This window comes from Parasteatoda tepidariorum, chromosome 1 (genome assembly GCF_982258835.1).
Source record: "Parasteatoda tepidariorum strain Cologne lab strain chromosome 1, Ptep-v5.0, whole genome shotgun sequence".
In the NCBI taxonomy this organism is placed as follows: Eukaryota; Metazoa; Arthropoda; class Arachnida; order Araneae; family Theridiidae; genus Parasteatoda; species Parasteatoda tepidariorum.
Window position 1 is genome coordinate 50,318,328 of NC_141755.1, and position 14,592 is coordinate 50,332,919.

General features: G+C 27.3%; 2 protein-coding genes across 4 annotated transcripts in view; one reads left to right on the plus strand and one right to left on the minus strand.

The window, feature by feature from the left end:
- Window positions 1–908: 908 nt before the first annotated feature.
- SelT (selenoprotein T) lies at window positions 909–7,781 on the minus strand. Its single transcript, XM_043051115.3, has 5 exons — window positions 7,317–7,781; window positions 5,581–5,818; window positions 5,410–5,497; window positions 4,291–4,437; window positions 909–1,176 (listed from the first exon to the last, which is right to left on the minus strand). Exons 2-4 carry the CDS (start codon window positions 5,707–5,709, stop codon window positions 4,319–4,321), a joined length of 336 nt encoding a protein of 111 aa, XP_042907049.2. The 5' UTR covers window positions 5,710–5,818; window positions 7,317–7,781; the 3' UTR covers window positions 909–1,176; window positions 4,291–4,318.
- The window catches only part of LOC107449010 (uncharacterized), a 36,459-nt gene continuing 29,475 nt past the window's right edge, over window positions 7,609–14,592 (plus strand). For 2 of the 3 annotated variants that reach the window (XM_043050800.3, XM_071179874.2), the window contains exons 1-3: window positions 7,845–8,003; window positions 10,163–10,277; window positions 12,442–12,617. In XM_043050800.3, coding sequence (XP_042906734.1) covers window positions 7,952–8,003; window positions 10,163–10,277; window positions 12,442–12,617 — 343 coding nt within the window. In that variant the 5' untranslated portion in view covers window positions 7,845–7,951. Of the gene's footprint in view, window positions 8,004–10,162; window positions 10,278–12,441; window positions 12,618–14,592 lie in introns of all 3 variants that reach the window. The other variant, XM_043050840.3, reaches the window with a different exon arrangement.

The window sequence follows — 14,592 nt, forward strand, 5'->3', positions numbered from 1 at the left end:
CATGATATAGAATTAAATTGCATTATTTGTTTAAAAAGCCTTTTTTTTTTGGTTGAAAAATATTATAGCATAATATCCAGCTTTCTCAATTCTCAATCTAACTTATGGCATCAAGATCCACTTTGATATTGAGTGTGGCACTTACAGATAAGCGATCATTCAATGTCATCTTTAACATAAGAAGGATGATCATCAACATAACATAGAGAGTCATTAACAAAATTTTATTAAAGGATGTAAAAAAATGTGAGATTATAGCCATATCCTACATTTGGGGGTTGTTATTAGGATGCAATTTTTAAAAAATCTGTAAAACAAGAATCACTATGGATGGTCTAAGAAGAAATAGTATGGTATTAGGAAAAAATGTGTTATAATTTTAGCAATAAATAACTTCTTTGCCAGCTCTACAGCCTTTGATGGGCTTTAGCTTTCCATAGTTCCATGCCCATTTCTCCCAAAAACTTTTTTTTTTTTCAGATCTTCCTCATCCTATTCCAGCAATTTTAGCTTTGGTCTTTTCCAATTATATAATTTTCCTTTCTTGATTTCCTTAGGCGTGTCCTGTTTCCTTCATGCTTTTGACACGTCCTATCCACTGTATTTAGCTTTGATAAATCTTTCTAGTTCGTGACAACGTTCCACTTTGTATCTGTTTATCTACGCGGTCATAAATTTCACATTTGTCTATTACGTTACCGAGATAAGTAAAGATGTTTGTCCCCTTAAAAATTTTATGTTAACTATTATAATATATTACTAATTATTTATGTTAATTTTACATTAATAAGTAATTGTTAGTGGTACATAACTTCAAACGTTCTTGTATTGTAAGATAAGTAATACAAATTTATGTAACACCCTTCTTTGCCAAAAATTAGAAAATAATAAGCATTTTTAAGGAAAAATTCTTATTTTTAAAATGATATTTTATTATAATAAATAATGCTCAAGACAGATTTTCTTGATTATATAAACAAAAACATATATTTCAATACAAATAATAAACAACTCTAGACATCTCCTGAAAATAAAATCTTAAATTTGCAGGCCACCTGCTTCTCTTTTTACTTCAAAACCAAAATCCTAGGCATCAGTTTCTTGCGGACAGAATATGCTTTGTGCAAGAGACGTCATTAATGTTCTGACCATGAAGCATTGGATACACAGGAAGACCTGATAAAAAAAAAATCTACATTATATTACATGATAGTTTTAATACATATAAATAAGATAACATAATGTATTTCTTGAAATAAATATTCATAATCACCAAAAATCGAACAAATTATACTTTTTCTCAATAAACAATTTTTCTAATAAAAAAAAGGATACCCACAATCATAATATTTAACACATCTGAGATTATTGAATTTTTTATTTCAATTGTTCTAACTCAAATCATTAAGCAATGAATTAGAGTTTTTTGGAATGACAAAAATGTTAAAAGTTTCTAACTTTACACTTTTTTTTTAAATTCTTGCTTTTAGTTTGTTTTTTTTTTAATTAATAACTTAAGAGCACTGAAGCAATAAAGAAAAATAAAAAAAATTATGCAATCAGTGAGTGTTCCCTCATGTATAAAATCTTATGATTAAAAATCTCAATTCTTATCTTTATTAAATTTAAAGAATTAAAAGAGAGATGGAAATATTGAAATTCTGGTGCATTTCTTGCAAAATGCACTAGAGTTGCTAAGTGCAAGAATCCTTCTAATTGAACAAGAGTGAAATTGTATCAAATTATGATTAATGTCAGAAACACACAATACTTTCAGTGAGTTATTTTCTGAGTTACAGAGCAACGGGGAGGATCAAAAAAGCCACAACTGTCTTTCTAGCATTAAATACTTGTTTAAAAAAATTAACAGATGAATAATTCTTTATTAAATTTGTTATATTTTCTTCTATTGAACGAAAGTGGCAACATTGCAGTATTTATTTTTATTTTAAAAAAATCAAAAATTCACTATCCATGTCTTTTGACATTTAAGAAATAAAATGATAAGACACTAATCATAAAATTAATTTCTATCTATCTTTTCAGTCAAAACCATGTATAAATTTGTGTCTAATTTGGTTGGGTAAGAACTCCAGATGTAAAAATTAAAAGAAAGTAGATTTCCAAAAAGTTTCAACAAAACGGGATAATAGTTCTTCTCCCTTGCAATAATTTGCAATTTCTTCTGCATTGCTGTGTCATCACTAAAAAACAGGAAGTTACAATACAAAAACAATCGTCATTCCATCAATTCACGAAGTTTTAGCTTTATAAAGCACAAAATATATCCTTTCCACATGTCTTTCCTCAAAAGTCAGTAATGCGTAATATTTTTTCATTAATAAACAATAGAGAAAAAAGTTTATACTACAAAATTTAAGAAAGCTTTAAGTAAAAAAAATCTAATGCATATATCTGAAAGTTTAAATAATTTTCACAAGATATGTGCAAAAAATACTACAAGTTACAGTTACATTTAGATGAAAAATAAAATAATTTTGTCATAATAATTGTTCACTAAAAAGAGTATTCCAAAAACATTAATTCCATAAACTATAAATGGAGAAAAGCAACCCAATTATATGTGGATACATATTTGATGTTTGAAATATAAAACCATTTCCTACATTAAATATTGTAAAGTTAATATAGATTAAATGATTACATAAAATTAACACATTAGAGTATGAGTCCATTTTGAATCAAAATGTTGTGGAAAATATTAATACTGTTAAACAAAACAAAAAAATTATAGTTTGCAATATTCGATAGTAAAAATTTTGATAAAAATCACCTAGTTGGCTGTGCATTAATTTTTAAATAATGTCAAAGAATATTAAATAATTATGTATCTTTACCTCGTAAAAAATTTTTCATTTATAAAATAATATTTTGAAATATTCATTTAGAAGTTAAATAAGGACTAAGATAAAATAAATAAAAAAATAGAATAGAACTTAAACAAGATTAAAATGAAAACTATAAACACATATGTGCAACTTATTTCATCAATTATATAGAAGAGAATGTTTCATACAGATGAGGGAAAGTGATATGATACTTAATTTTAAAAAAAAAGCCTGGATTCCAATACAGTGGTCTCCACTTAATATTGTCACTTGGGACAATAATTTGAATAACAATAAACGATTCACTAAATTAGATAAATTTACCAATTGCAACACACATACTAAGTTTGAAAATAAAATAAAAAAATTCACCTTAAATTTATGTCATATATCTCCTTTAAAATAGAACTAAAAATACATAATTAAAAATAAATCATGAATTGTCTAAATTTTTTCCTAAGAAACTTATTTATAAATTTTTGGTAGTCATGTTTTTTTAAAGCCATTGGTGCAGTATTCCAATTTTAACACATTCATTGCATTCCTCATTTCAGCACTCATAGAAGGTGTGACTCAATTTCACCCTCCATGTTTTTCCCCATAACAATCTCAAAAATCTTTTGTTTCATTAATGTTTTTCACTTTTTGTATCCATATTAATTTCTATGTCAACGAGTAGGGCATAAAACATCCACACGCTCGTTCTCAGTTCAAATAAGACTTCTTTTAAGCGGGAGCCTCATTACTCAAAGGGCATTAACAGCTAATCACAACACTCCTGTCTACTTGTAGTTGAATGACCAGGAAGGTGAAAGAAAAAGAAAGTTCTTGGAAATTTAAAAATAGCACACAGGAAAAAAATATATATTTCTTCTGAATATTTTTTTAAAAATAAATTATTTTTGAAAAAATAAATAAAAACACTGATCACATTAAATAATGTTAATCACCAAGTGATTCTGATAACAAAAAGCAATTGATTAACTGCGAGTACATTAAGCAGAGGCTACTGTAGTAGGTTAAAGATTTTTTTTTCTTCATTCTTTTCAATAAAATTTTTAAAGTAAAAAAAAATTACTTGCATTTTTTTATATACTATTAATTTGTTACAACAATAACACAAATTAACAATTTTTAATAGAGCAAATTTAATTATGATAATAATAATTAAATTTTCCCTCTCCCTATTTTTTTTAATATGTGCCAATAAACTACAAATTCAATTCTTTAACTAACATTAGTTTACACATAACACCTAGCAAATTACTCATAAGGGTGAGATTCTCATATTCAGTGCTCATTTAATCAGATTTTTATTGTAATTATAGAGAGGGAGAATTCAGGAATCAATGTATAAAATAGAGGAAAATACTAATCAAATATTTTGTCCCAATCAAAATTATCCAACTTAATATAAAGATTTATGATAACGTTTACTTACCTACAAAACTAAGTTTATAGTAAGAGCGCTATAACTGTAATGAAGATGGATTTGAATTGCTAAAATATGAATTCTCATCAATAATAGAAAAAAGCTCAGGAGGTGCAGGTAATCTACCAGTTTCAAGTTTGGACCATACAGGCACATCTTAAAAAATACAATAGTAAATTCAAGCAAACATTTAGTTACTAAGTTGTTAATGGCATAAGAGACATAATTATAACAACATGCAAACTAAAATTTGCGTCTACTGATAAGCATTTTCAAATTTCAATTGATAAGTATAAGTATTGGATGTTTTAAGGAAGAAAATGTTCAGTGTTTTCACTACAGCGCGACAACGTGAGAATCTCGCATATTTTTTTCTTTTCTCGCATTAAAAAATTATTACCGCGAGAAATTTCCGTATTCTATAAATCAATTTCAAAATTCGCGAAATTCTCGCATTTTGGAAAAAGTTTCGAATTACGTCATTTAGAATAAAATCCGTTTCACTTTTCTTCCTGGATCTTCATTATTTTCAACACTTGCCCCGTTATCTAGCTTCCCTATTTACCAGTAGGTATTGTTCAGAACCTTTTCGAACAACAGAACACAACCCCTCCGAACCACGGAACCCCTTTCAGAACACATTTCTCTGCAATCACGTGTTTACTGTAGGTATGGTTTTTCATGTAATACGTTCAAATTTTTTTATGCACTAATGTAAGATGGACAAATACCTAGTAAAGGCAAAATCTTCTATGATGATGCAGCAAAAATATTTAATGCTTTAAAAAATAGAAGACGTTAAAAATGTATTATAATAAAAGAAATGATTTTTTTTCCAAGTCTATTTGTATTTTTTCAGTTTTTAGAAATCTCACTTAACTTTCTGAAATCTCACCCTATTTTTGAGAAAGAGTGAGAAATTCTCACCCATTTTTTTTTCTATGATGAAAACACTGATGTTTCCACAATGAAGGATGTTTAATGCAAATTAGAGAAATAAAAACTTCAAAATAATAAAAATTAGAAACTATATCACGATTTAAAATTTAATCAGGTAAAAATTATGAACTTCAATTTTATTATAATAGTTTTGAAATTTTAGTTAATAAAAGTGATAATAATGCTTACCATTATAAATAATTTCAAATGCTCCAGTTGAAATAAGTTGGCCTTCTATCGTGTTACTTATAAAGAAAGTCATCAAGCAAGCATATAACTGTAAAAAATAAAAGAGAGAACTTCTTGTAGATAAAGAAATTAATATAGATAAAATCCAAACATTTAAGGAGTTGTTTTTACCTTGTTTTGAGTCATCCATTCAAAAATTCTTGGAGTATTTAATCCTAAATGAGGAAAAATATTAAAATTTGCTAAGACCATTCCCATGATGGACCACTTTAAGATTCCAATCAGGCCTGCTAAATACATACGGAATGGAGGAGGAGGATACGTGTCTCCGAGAATGGTAATTCCAGGATACTTTTCTTGAAGTATTGAAGCATACTGCTCGAAGACACGTTTGTAACCTCAGGAAAAGCTGAAAAATATTATTAGAAACTAAGAACTCTTAAGGATGGAAGAAATCTTTTAACACCAACTACCATAGTCAAGATCTTTAAGTGTTTTAGTACTTAAATTTTTGTTTAAAAAACATGCATTAATTTGCTCGGGACTGGCTACAGTTTATGCTCATCAAGTTAGTCCCTTTCTGGAATATTTCTTTTAGCTTTGCTGTGGACAAAATTAGGCGTAGCTACCAGATATGGAAATCTTTTACAGGGTGCGTAGCCAAATCTTTGAATCAAAAATAAGGACTTTTTAAAAACTTTTCAAGCACTTTACAAAAATTTTCAAGCACTCAAAAAATTCATATTCAATCAATGATATTATTGAAAAACAAAAACTTTTTATAAACAGTTTTAGCGTTAAAAAAAAACCCAAAAAGAAACGGGCGTAAATTGAAACAATCAGTACTTTCCCACATCACTGAGTGAATTCAACTTGACCCTGAACTCAGAACAAAAGTACCCTTACCCCCTACGTCAAAAAAAGTGTTAGAAGTAAATTAAATAAACAAGAACAAAATTAAAATAAATTAAAAAGAAAAAGATTTCATAAGGATCTGACATTCTCTATTCGAATTGGAGCACTCGGGTTTCGGTTTCAAACATGAATGATTACGTAGCAAACTCCCCATTTTTCGTGAAATGCATGCGATCCACCAGATATCACTGAAGGGGGAAAAAAATTATTTGGAAAAAAAAGCACTTTTTAAAAACGTCAACTGAAAAAAGCACCTTTAAAAGCTTTTAAAAACGAAATCCCCAAAAAAGCACCTTTAAGTACTTTTTACAAACACTACGCACCCTGTTTTATAAAAATGTCATATTTTACAAAAATGTTTGATGAGAAAGATTTCGTACATGTCTCAATCTCCAAGTTTGAGCGAAAAGACATTGGCCAGCGAAAAACTGAAAGAAAAAAATTATAAAATGGGACCAACCCAAAGGGTATAACTCGTAGCAAACCTCTGTTTTTTCGATTTTTCCCATTTAAAATCAGTTTGGAGCCTTGATGATTGTAATTATATAACCACAATAAAGAAATATCCCCACCATTTTAATTTTTACGCTTTATAAAAAGTTAAGTTATACAACTAATAACATCAGACATTTACAAATTAAATTACCTTCAACTTATTATCCTTTATTTAACAATTTTTTAGGGATTTTACACCATCCCAGAAAAAAAAATTTGCAGACATTTTTAAACATTTATAAACTAATTAGAAAGAATTCTCAATGCATTAACAATTAGCACGAATAAATGTGATGCTAAATTTATAATAATGATCAAAAATGTCACGAATAAATGTGATGCTAAATTTATAATAATGATCAAAATTAAAACAAGGCTTTAAAAAAGTAAATAAAGAGTTAATTTTTCAAGGTTGAGACAAATTAGGTGTTTCGCATCGATAATTGAAGTTCTATGAGAAATAAATTAAATAAAATTATGATTATTAGTAATCTTACCAATACAAAACCTTCAATGTAGGGCCAGTAAAGGCATGTTTAAAACTTGTTTTTGGAATTTCTTTGGTTGAAGATACTTCATTAGAAGGATTGCCTGATAGCATTTCACGGGTAGAAAAAGCAAGGAAGAGAATGAATAATCCCCCCATAATGTACCTTCCATTCTCAGCCATTTGTTATAGAGTAATTCGGAAATGGCCTAGTTATAAAACTAACATGGCGAAACTTCAATTTATTTCACAAGCTAATTATAAAATTGTCTACAATCCAAAGATAAATAATATGACAAATTGATAATGATAACGTCGTCCGTCGTAACGACAGATAATGCCAGATTTTTTCTGATATTTTCTTATAAAAATGCTTAGTATACAACACTTCATAAAGCATTTAATCTCCTCTTAAATTACTTAAATAATTTTCAAAAACACTTTTAAAGCTTTGAATTTCTCTAAATCTTTACATAAAATTTTACATTTATTTTATGCTTTTATATATGTTATCTTATGTTTGGCAACAAATGTTATGTTTAACATCAGATGAGTGGAAGTGGCAGTGACAGGTAAGATAATGGACTGTTATTTTCGCACTAAGAATTTGACATTGTTATGAAAAGTGCAGATTGGCTAACATAAATGAGAGTTAGCATAATTTCTCAAAGAAAAAAAGTTAATAAAAGTAAAAAAGGTAAAGTTATACTTGCGCAAACTAGAGTAAATAGTTGGAACTTTCCTATTTTCAAACCTATATTAAGCACCTGATCCTTTTTCCAAATTTGCAAACAATGAATAATTCTGACTTGTTTTACACTATATATTATTAATTTATTTTTTCAAGCAAAATATTTTAAGATTATTGTAAATGTTTTGTTAATAAAATTCAGGAAAAAAGTAATAATATCAATAAACGTTGTAGGAAAAAATCTTATCTGGGTCATAATAATTATATTTGTTTATGGTTATATGATTTGAAGTAATTTTCTCTTCTCAATTTAACAGTCAAGATAACTGCGATCTTAAATACTAATATCGCGAAATTGTTAGCCCATTTTTTCCTGTTATATTAATTCGAAAACTAAGCATAACAAATCAACTTATGAGCGGTGAAGCTTATTGAAATCCCCAGCTTATTAAATACATAAATATTATTACATTTAGTATTTGTAAATATTTTAAGTCAATTTTTTAGTTCCTTTCTTATGTAGGGAATGCTTAGTAAATGAACCTTATACCTGCAATATTGCTATATTTCCTTTTACTGCAGAAGCTTTAAATATGTACTGTTTGAAACTTTTAAGTACTGAAAGTTAATCAGAAATATTTTAATAGTTGAAAAAAAAATTTAAATTATTTGATTATGAAAATAAAGTGTCCCATGGAGAAAGGACGGATATAAAAATTTTGTTATATGTCACTGTCTTCTATGACTTGAAACTCTTTCTTAAAAGTATCCTTTTAATTTTGTGTAAATACCCTTCTTCTGTAAATGTTGTAACTAATGTGTAACTGCTATAAAACTGAATTCTGGTTGTTTGAGTTATTTACAAAGTGGTGTGTACTCTTGTCATTTACAAAAATACCATTATTTTCATTAAATTTTCCTCATACAAAACTAAGTACTTTTCTAGATCTTTGTTATTTATGAATTGCAAATTTTCATTCAAAGTATTTTTTTAATACATTAGTCTCTGTGATTTTATTACAACCTGACATTTTATGATAAAAAATAATTTTTTTCCTAACGGGGCAGAATGAAATATGTATGTATATATATATACAATACATACATATCTAAAGTTGTTGATGAGAGGAAAGATAAAAACATGTCTTAGGCAGGAAAAGAAGGCACTATATTTATTTAATAATTATTTGAGAGAGAACAATCAAGTGATACAAAATCTTTGTGCTCCTCAATAAAAGTTTGGGAAAATCTTGCAAAGTAAATCTGTAAAATGTTTCATTTTAGGAAATAAGAGAAATCTTAGTAATTATAATTGGCCTATTAAATAGGTCCAGGGAAAAAGTCTTTTCCATGAGTTAGTTAGAGGATAATCGTTAAAATGTTAATTAATGCATACTTGAACAAAAAATAAGGATATAAATATTAAAGTGTAACAAAGAGCGTTTCATTTTGAATAATAAATTAAGAAAAAGATTTACATAAAAGGAATAACATAAAAAGATTAGTTGAAACTTTTTATGTTACACACACACACACATATATATATATACAGTCAGACTTCGATATAAGGTCACCCTAAGGGACATCGCAAAAGTGACCTTATAAGCGGGGTGTCCCTTTAACCGATTCATTAGCAGTTTGTAACTAAGCACGTAAATAGTACATATTATGATTTTTTAAAAATGGTAATACAAACGAAAACGATCGGCCATAAATTAAATGTTAATAAATTTTAACAGAATTAGTAAAGAATTAAAGAAAGTTAGATTTTTTTTTTAAATTTTAATTTAAAATAAAGCTGTTTACAAATTTCCTCAAAGTGTACATACATACATTACATCTTACATTATTTGAAATAATCAATTATTATGCAGATCTGTCTCGTTTTTGGTTTCATTTTTCGAACTATGTTTTCTAGATTTTGTTTTTTCTCAAAAGGTTTGTAAAAAAATTTAGTATTGCATTGAAGGCTTCCGCTTGGGCTACAGTCTCAGGATCACTGTCCTTGTTACATAAGGTTTTTGGTTATCTTGTAGTTTTAAACTACTACTTATATATAGGTACATATTACTATCTGTAAATATTATTGCAAAGTGTAAAAAGAAAAATATTTATTAGTAATTTTTTAATTATGTATAAAAGCTTTTTCTTTTCTTTTTTTTAAGGTATGGACTATTTTGGTTGCTCTAACACAGCAACAGACAACCAAACAGATCTCAATTCTATTTTAATATCAATGAATGACATGAAAGCCGAATCAATGAATTCTGATATGCTATGGTAAATATTTAAATTTTTTTTCTTTTTTTTTTATGATGGGCCATAAGGGATAAAAAGAATTAATTGTTAAGAAGCAACATTAACGTAACACTGCAATTGTAACAATATATGAAGTTTTTATATTTTATTTAAGAATAATACGAATGACGTGCACTTGAATAACTAATTTTTTCTTGGAAGCACAAATAAAAATACTTAATGCAAATAAATCTAAGGAAATTTATAGTTACAAAAAGAAATTATTCCTAAGAAAAAGAGAGAGAGAAATATGAATTGCCCTTTTTGCACGTATTTTTAGCCACGGATTTGCCCAAAATGGATTTACACACGGTAAAAATTATATAAATTAACAAATTTATTTTAATAACATAGAATTAACTCGATGATTTTATATACAATTTAATTAATTTGGTTGAGTATCCATTGTTTTTTTTATCAATTTTTGAAAAAGTTTGTCTATTTGTTTTTTGAATACATAAACATTACTACACATTCTTTTAATTCTATTCATTTGATTAAAAATGATATTTAAATATATGCTTTTAGAAAGTTATAATTCCAAGTAATAAGTTTTTTTTTTATATTAAAATAATTTCTTTTATTGTCTAAATCAACAAAGCAGATATTTTCTACTTTTATAATTCCCAAATCCAAAAAATTAAAATTAATCTTTTCATCATGATTACGAAGCAAGATTAATTCCTCGGTGTCAATATTATTTTTAAAAAATTTTATAATATTGAAAATTAAAGATAATTAAATCATCAATAAATCTGAAAACAAGTTTAATATTAAGAGTGTAATTTTTTTCATAATAGTGTAATAATGAGTTTGCTAAAAATGATGAAAAATTAGGACCTGGTAGTATTTCATCAATTTGAACAAAAATATGTTTTCCATTGTAAAGATAATTATTAAAATGACAAATATTAATTAGAATTTCCCAATGACCAAAATTGCAATTAAGGATATCATTATAATAATAATATTAACCTAAAAGAACATGTTTAGTTTAGAATGGAGAATGCTTTTCAAGTGGTCTTAGAAATCAAAAGTCGCAATAGAATTAATTTTATTATGTTTAATTTATTCTAAAATCGGTTGATTATTAGTGCTAATCCAAGAAAAACCTTCTGTAATAATATTGCTAATAATTTTATTTAACTTAGTTTGAAAATAGTGCCAGGTTAGGTAAGTATTAGACCCACATGTGATTGTTCTAAATTTTATAGGAAATTTAGGACTGATAATTAAGTAAGGAAATTGTATATTGCTAATTTTTCACCTCTTATAAAAAGCTAATTTCTTTTTAATTATAATATTATTTAAATTACTAAGCTTAAAATTTTTACTATTTTTAACTCCATATTTAAAAGTTCAACATAGAATTTTTTACAGAAGATTGCATAGTTATTGTTAGTTTTGTCTATGGGGGTAATTACAAAAATTTTTTGTAGTTGCTTAATTAATTGATTGAACAATTTTAGAAAAATTTGGTGAATTGTTAATGTTATTTAAATTTTCCTTGTTATTAAAAACGAAGTTTTTAAGGTAATAATAAACAGCCCATTTCCATTCTGTTAACATACATAAAGGTAAAGGTAATCATACCTAAAGGTAACCAAATATTTCTCTTATTCACAGTGGCATTCATAATCGGGTATACTAATACTCCCTAAATTTTTGCTAATATCATTATTTTAGCAAACATTATAATTAGTATAGTTCTACCAAGAGATTTATTATATTTAAAGCTTTTAATTATGTTAAAATCCTTTGACGGAAACAAATTTTTTAAATTTTCAAAAATATTATGAAATTTGATCTTATTGGAAATAGGGTTTTTAAAGTTAATAACGAAATATAAATTATCTAAATTTTTCATTTTATTTGGAGAAATTTTATTCATTTTAGCTTTTTTAAGGTCGAAACTAAGAATTTTGAAGCATAATTCCTGCTGGCACTACTGCAACCCTTAGATATATATATTCAGAGATTTTTTCTTCATACATTTTATCAGTGTCTAACATTGTTCAGAAGCCAAGTTAAAAGGATTTGGCCTTTTAATCTCTATAACCTTATATCAACTTGCTCTATACTATTTTACCTATCTTTGAATTGCTTATTTCAAAACACTATTAATTAATATTTTTTATCTTTTCAGCTGTGATACTGAACTATTAAATGAAAAAGATATTTCTTCTGATTTGACTAATCTGGATAATTTAGACATACTTAATGATGGAACTGATGTGTTTCCAAATGCAAATGCAATTATGGATTGCTTAAATCAATCTCCTGAGCCTTTTGAATTGCCAGCTATCGACACAGATGAATCAGGTAAAATTGAAAAAAATGTTAGAAAGTTGCTTATTACAAAGTTACTTATACTCTAAAGTTTTTGAACAAGTCTTAATATATTTTTGTTTATGTATTGTTGATTAATTTTTATTTTTTGATGAGGCCATTATAGCCTGGTGTGTAAGGCATTGGGCCCATGTCCGAGAGGTCGTACGTTCGATCTTCGTTGGCCGAAGATTCCCTATCAGGGGTCTGTTTAAAAGAAATTTGGGTCCGTTAACAGACCCTTCACAAAATATTTTAACTTAAAAACGGATCCTTCACAAATTTGTTTGTCTTCATTATTGTTTTGTTAATCGAATAAACCCCTCCCAAGAAGGAGGGGGGAAGAAAGACAGATGTAAACGAACTAAATTTTGTCTTTGGCAGATGCTTCTTCCTTTATTCGTCCGAAATTAATAATCTGCGTTCAGCAGTATAGTCTAAATACCAAATATTTTTATGTTGCATCGCTAATTTAGTAGCTGCAATTGCTGTTTATTTTTTAAAATTTAATTTTTTTAATTATAATTTCACAGTGTTGAGCATAATCTTGTATGTCTTTAAAATTTAAAAGCTCCTTGAAATTTTTTTTGTTGCAATAACGGACCCTATTTGCACAAATTCACAAAAGCGAACCCTGGTTGAAAGAATGTGACTTAACGTTTATTTTATATTCACAAATTGCGAGTAATTTTTTCACAATTTTACAAAAACGAACCCTTCACAAAATGTCTGGACAGACCCCTGCCTATGAAGAAAATGGTGACTGATGCACAATAAATCTATGGGGGTCACAAAGTCCTCTATGCTCCCATAACAAATCGATACACCTGGGGGTACTGGATCGGAGATTTTTCGTGCTCTTGTTCAGGTCAAAATTACCATCTGCGGATGGATGGATCAGGGGTCCCACTGGTCAGGGAAAACCTGGAATTGTCAGGGAATTTTATTTTAATTCTAAAAAGAAGGGAATAGTCAGGGAAAATCCCAATTTTTTGCAAAAAACCTGGAAAATTCCTATATAATACCTGGAAAATTACAGATTTAGAACTGTCTGTGGCAATAAGTTATTTAAATTCAAGTTAATAATTTTAACGTCTTTTACAATTATTTCATAATATTCTAGTTTTTAGGCTATTATATGTTTTTACTCACACAGTCTAGTATTTGACATTGCAAATAAAAAAGAATCAAAGTTTTATGACGAAAATTTGCACGGTATAGATGAAATGCAAATGGTATATATTTTCCTTGAAATTTACCTGGAAAAGTCAGGGAATTTTTTTTCCAAAATCAAGTTGGGACCCTAATGGCTGGTGTGGGAATTTGTCCTCATTATAAAAAAGGATGTGAGTACGTATGTTGTCTCAGTATCATCCTCTGGAATGTTTTTTAGACCATCGCTAATAACCCATTATACAGTACTGCGATGTAAATAAAAGTACAAGTGCAAGCTTTTTTTATTGTTGTTATTAATAATATTTTCTTCTTCTACTCTTAAGATATAAAACTAAACATATATAATAATCATATTTTATTTATTTCAAGTAATCTGTTTTGCTACATCCCAGTTGACTTTATTTAAAAATTTAATTTGCTCAATTGACCTTTTGTATAGTACAGTACAGAACCCGTTATCCGGAAATCAGAAAACTGGAAAACCAAATAACCGGAACGAAATTCGATAAATTTTCTTGCCATTTTTAAAAATAAAAAAAATAAAAAAATCCTCGTAAGATTTTACGATTTTTCTTTCTTTTTTTAAAGATGTTTACCTTACCATCATTTTGGAAATAATCATTAGTGTATTACTTAATCGTTTTTTCTTATTTTTAAGATTATTTCCAAATATTTTTTTCAGTATTTTAATCAGTTATTTGCGATGCTCCCGACCGTTCCGGATAATCGGTTCCCTACTGTATTTTTTTTTGTTTATTTATTTGTTTGTGATCTATCTGTTTCATTGTTGCAT